Here is a 6,648-nt window from a genome sequence, read left to right on the forward strand (position 1 = left end):
AAAATGGTATTATTTTAAGTTAATACAAAAGTTGATATAGAAATGCATCGTATATTTTCATAAAAAAGGTATTATTTTGAGTTGAGCCTTTATTCAAGTTAAAGATAATCAAATTGTTTTATTTATATTTGGTAGTATTTTGAGTTGAAACTGTTTTGTTGATAAAATTGGTTTTACTTTATGATTTTAATTCGAAATATGACGCTTTTTATAATAAAATTGTTCAAATTTTTTCAGAAAAATGGTATTAACTCAAAAAATAGATTTATTTTGCAATAATTGGAAACATTTAAAAGAAAAACAATTTAATTATATTATTAAATGGAATTTACATACTATGATGTATTCAGATTTTCAAATTCTCTTAAAATGTAACCACAAACAGTTTTTAACCTCTACTGAAAATTTTTAAATTTTGAGTTAATACCCTCTTGTTGATCAAGTGCGATATGTACATATTTATCTTTCATCTAAATTACATACATATTTTATCTGTTATTTGTACAAATATTTGAATTTTTCAAAGATTGTATGTTTTTCACCATGGTTTTTTCAGTTTTCTTTTACTACTTTCTAATAATTGTATCTTGTTTTAGTTCTGCCATGGGTTTTCACTAATATATCGTTCTCTGGTTTATTGGATTGGGATGGATTTTTCCTATAAAAGTTAAAATATTCCATTTTATACTTCCTCACTTTAAAAACAAATAAATGAACGCGGTTTTTCTTACATTGGGGATAAATGTTTTATTTTATTTGTCATCGTAGTATTTATAAGTACGAATTTTTAAAATGGCATAGGTATCAACAAATGATTTAAGAATAAAAGATAAACTAATTCTTAAAACTAAAAGGTATGGAATAGTCTGGAATTCATGAATGTTAACATATAAATAAAGAATATAATGAAATGGTTATTTTCTTAAAATAAATCCAATATGGATCTTGAAACCATTTATTTTGTTTCTTCTTGATCACCACTAGCTCCATTGGCGGCATCTGCAGTAACCTTCTCTTGAGTGTTTTGCTTCACATTCAAATGCGCCGGTCCAGTTTGCTGGATCTGTATAATACGTTCGTTGGATTTTTCCTCCTCCACTGGTTTGGGTACACTGACAGTCAAGACACCATCAGAAGACAGAGTCGAAACCACCTTGTCAGCATCATAGCCTTTAGGCAAAACATAGCGGCGTACAAAATGACGTTGAATGAAGCCATGCTGATCTTCACGTTCATCGTGTTTACCCTCAATGACTATACAGTTTTCGACTACCTTTACATTTAGTTCGCTTGGCTTAAACTGGGCCACATCCATACACACTTGGAAACCATCTGTGCCAACTGTAGAAATACGTGATTCCTTATTTTCTCCACCACGGCGATTGAGCTGATGGTCGTTGATACGACTGAGCAGAGCTAATGGCAGTGTATAGCCCGCTAGACTGGGTTGTGTTGGCTCACGTTGGGAGTGGCGATGAATAAGGTAGGGTGAAACACCCAAACCGAAATCATTGCCGTAGTAAGATGGATTGGGTTCACTGCCCAATTCATCGATGAGACTCAACAATAGTGGTAAACTTGCCATTTTGTTTATCTTCACTTATATTCTTCAAGATTTGTTTATTCAGACAAGAACACTTTGTTTTTCACAACAACTTGTGCAACTGATGCCGCTTACTTGTTTTTACCGGCTTTTATATCAATTACAGAGCTGTTGAAAAATTTTCGAGTAATTTCTCGAAAACTTTTAATTATACTCTCTTTAAATTAGCTTTCATTTGTAAGCTCTTTCTATTGTTTTTTGATAGTGCTTTTTCTCTTTCAATTTAATAATTTTATTTTTTAAATGAGCTTTCGTTTATGAACTCTTTCAACTCGTTATTTTGAGTGTTTTTCTCATTTATATTTTACTCTTAAAATCATTGAGTGTAAATTTATTAATTTTCTCTTTTTTACATTATTTGTAGAAAAAATAGCTGTTCTCTGAAAATCTGGAATTTTTCTTATCATTAATTTAATTTGTATTCTATTAATTTTATACAAAATTATAATTTTATGATGCCGTTTCTAGAATTGTTTTTTTATGATTAGCTGAATAAAAATATACATACATACATACATATATTTACATATTTTTCTATCATTCTTGCATAGATATATTATTTTGTCAGGATTTTTAAAATTTGTTAAATAATGAATTTGCAAAAAATTAAAAAAATGGCAGTCAAATCCTATGTTGAATTTTCTGTATTCATTTAATTTATTTCATATAAATTACGTTATTTTTGTTTTTTATGAACTATTTTTGATACCACCTAATGAAATAAAAATTAAATAAAAAACATAACAAAATAATTACCAGATACTTAAGAGAGCATCTATTATTTTTCTATAAAATAAGTATAAAAAGAGTAAATTTCTCTCACTAATTCGTGAGAGTGAAATTTTAATGAAAAAGCACTCGATTATGCGCAAAGAGAGTAGCTAAAATTAATTGAAAGAGAGACCAATTGAAACTTTTCGAGAAAATACTCGAAATTTTCTTACAGCTCTTTAATTAATATAAAAGCCGGCAAAACACAGCAAGCGGCATCAGTTGCAAAATAATTGTGAAAAGTGTTAGTGTTCTAGCAAGCCAAATAAAAGCTTTGAAATCTTAAGTGAATAACATTTATTGACTATTTTTAAAGATTGAAGAAAAACTATAAATAACAATTAAAAAATGGCAAATTTACCACTATTGTTGAGTCTCATTGATGAATTGAGCAGCGAATCTAATCCATCTTACTACGGCAACGATTTTGGTTTGGGTGTTTCACCCTACCTCATTCATCGCAACTCCCAACGTGAGCCAACACAACCCAGTTTAGCAGGCTATACACTGCCATTGGCCCTGCTCAATCGTATCAACGACCATCAGCTCAATCGCCGTGATGGAGAAAAGAAGGAATCCCGTATTTCACCAGTTGGTAAAGATGGTTTTCAAGTGTGCATGGATGTGGCCCAATTTAAGCCAAGCGAACTAAAGGTTAAAGTCGTTGACAACTGCATCGTCATTGAGGGCAAACATGATGAACGTGAAGATCAGCATGGCTTCATTCAACGTCATTTTGTACGCCGCTATGTTTTGCCTAAAGGCTATGACGCGGACAAGGTGGTTTCTACACTATCTTCAGATGGTGTCTTGACTGTCAGTGTACCCAAACCAGCGGTGGAAGAAAAATCCAACGAACGTATTATACAAATTCAGCAAACTGGCCCGGCCCATTTGAATGTCAAGCAAAACACTCAAGAGAAGATTACTACAGATGTCGCTAATGGACCTGGTGGTGATCAAGAAGATACAAAATAAATGATTTCAAGATCCATATTGGATTTATTTTAGGGAAATAACCATTTCATCATATTCATTATTTATATGCTAATATTCATGAATTCCAGACTATTCCATACTTTTTAGTTCTAAGTATTCGTTATTTTTTTGTTTTTAAATCATTTTAAAACCTTAATATTAATATACATTGACATAATAAAACATTTATCCTTATTAAAAGAAAAACAGTTTAATTTATTTTTGTGACAGTGAGGGTTGTACAAAAGTAAATAGGCAGAATTTAAAAGTTCACAGCAGCATAACTAAAGTTTTGAATATTTGCCATCATTTGTTTACGTCAAACGTTTTTTAATGCTTATTGCTGGCAGTGATTCCTCAAATTTATAACATCACCGCATCATTTAGTTCACTGTTGCAAAAGTTTGCAGGATTCACAAATTTACTGCATTTACATACCCTATATCTCCAATGCACAGTGGTATTTTTATACCCTTCACCTTCGTGAGAAGGGAATATATAAGTTTGTCATTCTGTTTGTAATTTCTACATTTTTAATTTCTGGATCCTTATAGATAGCGGAGTCGATTAAGCCATGTCCGTCCGTCTATCTGTCTGTTGAAATCAATTTTCTGAAGACCCTGGATATTTTCAGGATCCAAATCTTCAATAATTCTGTCGGACATGCTTTCGAAAAGTTTCCTATTTAAAATCGGTCCACAAATGGCTAAGATATGAGGAAAAAACCAGGACAACCTCGATTTTTGACCTATATCTGGATTACTAAGTCATTAATATAGACAATATGAATATCTAATGATAGATATTTGAAAGACCTTTGCAACGAAGTATATAAGACCATAGTAAGTTGGACCTACAATGGGTCAAAATCGGAAAAAATATTTTTTAACCCGATTTTTTTTTCACCAAAAAAAATTTTTTTTTAAAATTTAAAAAATTTAAAACTGTAAATAAAAAAAATTTAAAATTACAATTCGAAAACATTTTTGTAACACGAATTTTTTTTTTCACCAAAAAAAATTTTAAAAATAAAAATTTTTTTTTTTTAAATTCAAAACTAAATAAAAAAAATTTAAAATAACAATTCGAAAAAAAAAAATTTACAAAAAAAACATCTTTGAAAAAAAAAATAAATTTTGTTTACATACAAATATTTAAAATTTGTATTTTGAAGTATAATTTGGTGAAGGGTATATAATATTCGGCACAGAATATAGAGCTCTTACTTGTTTGGAAATAATTCGGTATATCGGGATCTATTGGAGATATAGTAACGAAATTTCACAAGGTTGGAGCTGAGGTGTTTTCGAGTTGATTTGCAGTTTGGAGCTGAGGTCGTCTCACATTCGAGCTACCGTAAAACATGGCGGTGGGTCTTTGATGTATGTCAGCTGCAGGGCCTGGCAATCTTGTATTAATTGAAAATGCAATGAACTGCCGAGACTGCTTAAAAATTTCAAAGGACAATTTGGAAGTAAGTGTTGAACATTTAGGTCTGGTAACTGCATGGGTCTTTCAGCAAGACAATGACCCAAATCACACCACGAAATTTTAGACCGGAATATTAGAAAACGAATCATTTCATCTAAGGACGGAAGAGTGTGGCCAAATTACTAAAGATGTATCTGAACCTGTTGCAAACTCCATGAAAAGATGACTAGAGGACGTAACCAAGCAGAATGGAGGACCAACAAAATATTTATTACAGATTTATAGAGTTGTTCAGACAATTGCTAACACAAATTAACTAGTATATTACAGATTCAACTTATGTCAAATTATTAAGCAAATTATAAAAAACCCTTAGATAAATGAACATCATTTATTATTACATTTTTATACCCTTCAGCTTCGTGAGAAGGGTATATATAAGTTTGTCATTCCGTTTGTAATTTCTACATTTTTCATTTCCGACCCTATAAAGTATATATATTCTGGATCCTTATAGATAGCGGAGTCGATTAAGCCATGTCCGTCTGTCTGTCTGTCCGTCTGTCTGTCTGTCTGTCTGTCTGTCTGTCTGTCTGTCTGTCTGTCTGTCTGTCTGTCTGTTGAAATCAATTTTCTGAAGGCCCCAGATATCTCCGGGATCCAAATCTTCAACAATTCTGTCAGACATACTTTCGAGAATTTTGCTATTTAAAATCAGCAAAATCCGTCCATAAATAACGGAGATATGAGCAAAAATCCGAGACAACCTCTGAAAATTTCATCAAAAAACACAATGTATTGCATGCTTTGACAAAAAAAACAACAAAACGTATGTGTGGATGTGCAAGTTTTGTGTATTTTGTTTTTTTTTGTGTTTTGTTTCTTTTGGCATTGTTGTTGTTTTTTATACAACTAAACGTTTGTTTGGTTGTGTGTTGGTTTTTTTTACAAAAAAGCGTATGCTTGGTTGTGCATGCTTTGCGTATTTTGTTTTTTTGTGTTTTGTTTCTTTTGGCGTTGTTGTTGTTTTTTATACAACTAAACGTTTGTTTGGTTGTGTGTTGGTTTTTTTGACAAAAAAGCAACAAATCGTATGTGTGTTTTGTTTCTTTTGGCGTTGTTGTTTTTTATACAATTAAACGTATGTTTGGACGTGTGTTGGTTTCATTGGCTTGCGTATTTTGTTTTTTCTTTTGGTGTTTTGTTTCGTTTGGCGTTGTTGTTTTTTGTGTTCTTGATAAATTTAGGATGCTGTACGCTGAAAGTGGGCAATGTACATACATACATATATACTAATTATAAAAAATAATAATGCATCCACAACAAAGGTGAAGGGTATATAAGATTCGGCATAGCCGAATATAGCACTCTTACTTGTTAATTATACGTTATATTTTTCTATTTAATACTTACGATAGGATTTCTCAAAATGTAGCTCCACCTGGGGGGTTACTCCCTAATTCGATTCGAATCGAAACACTTTTGAAATACAATGTATAAAGCATACAAATTCGAACGAATTTCTTTTTGAAAGAGTTACATAATAACCCCCCTGGTTTTAATTTAAAAAGTTTGGGGCAATATCTTTTTTTTTAATTTTATACAAATAGTTTAGCTTTAATTTCAATAACACAATAATATTGTGTTACATATCACAAATTGTTTAAAAATTGTCCAGTTTTTTAAAACAAATTTATAGTTTTTATGTGAACCAATTTATAAATCACATGAAAATGTTTAGAACTTGTTCCAAACTCACTAGTTCTAGAACGACTATAACCAGACCCAATTCTGATTCTTTGTTAACAACTTCAAGAACTCGTTCTGAAGAACTAGTGATTATTAAGAAATTCGTTAGAGTTTAA

At 31.0% G+C, this 6,648-nt stretch overlaps 2 protein-coding genes across 2 annotated transcripts; one reads left to right on the forward strand and one right to left on the reverse strand.

Annotated features, from left to right (window-relative positions):
* Nucleotides 1-721: 721 nt before the first annotated feature.
* On the reverse strand, nucleotides 722-1,667 carry LOC135953078 (heat shock protein 23-like). Its single transcript, XM_065502740.1, has one exon. The coding sequence runs from the start codon at nucleotides 1,583-1,585 to the stop codon at nucleotides 956-958; it is 630 nt and encodes a 209-aa protein (XP_065358812.1). The 5' UTR covers nucleotides 1,586-1,667; the 3' UTR covers nucleotides 722-955.
* A 921-nt stretch (nucleotides 1,668-2,588) lies between these two features.
* Nucleotides 2,589-3,559, forward strand: LOC135954832 (heat shock protein 23-like). The gene has a single exon (XM_065505070.1). The coding sequence runs from the start codon at nucleotides 2,723-2,725 to the stop codon at nucleotides 3,350-3,352; it is 630 nt and encodes a 209-aa protein (XP_065361142.1). The 5' UTR covers nucleotides 2,589-2,722; the 3' UTR covers nucleotides 3,353-3,559.
* Nucleotides 3,560-6,648: the final 3,089 nt, after the last annotated feature.

The sequence above is a fragment of the Calliphora vicina genome, chromosome 3, assembly GCF_958450345.1.
Source record: "Calliphora vicina chromosome 3, idCalVici1.1, whole genome shotgun sequence".
Taxonomy (NCBI): domain Eukaryota; kingdom Metazoa; phylum Arthropoda; class Insecta; order Diptera; family Calliphoridae; genus Calliphora; species Calliphora vicina.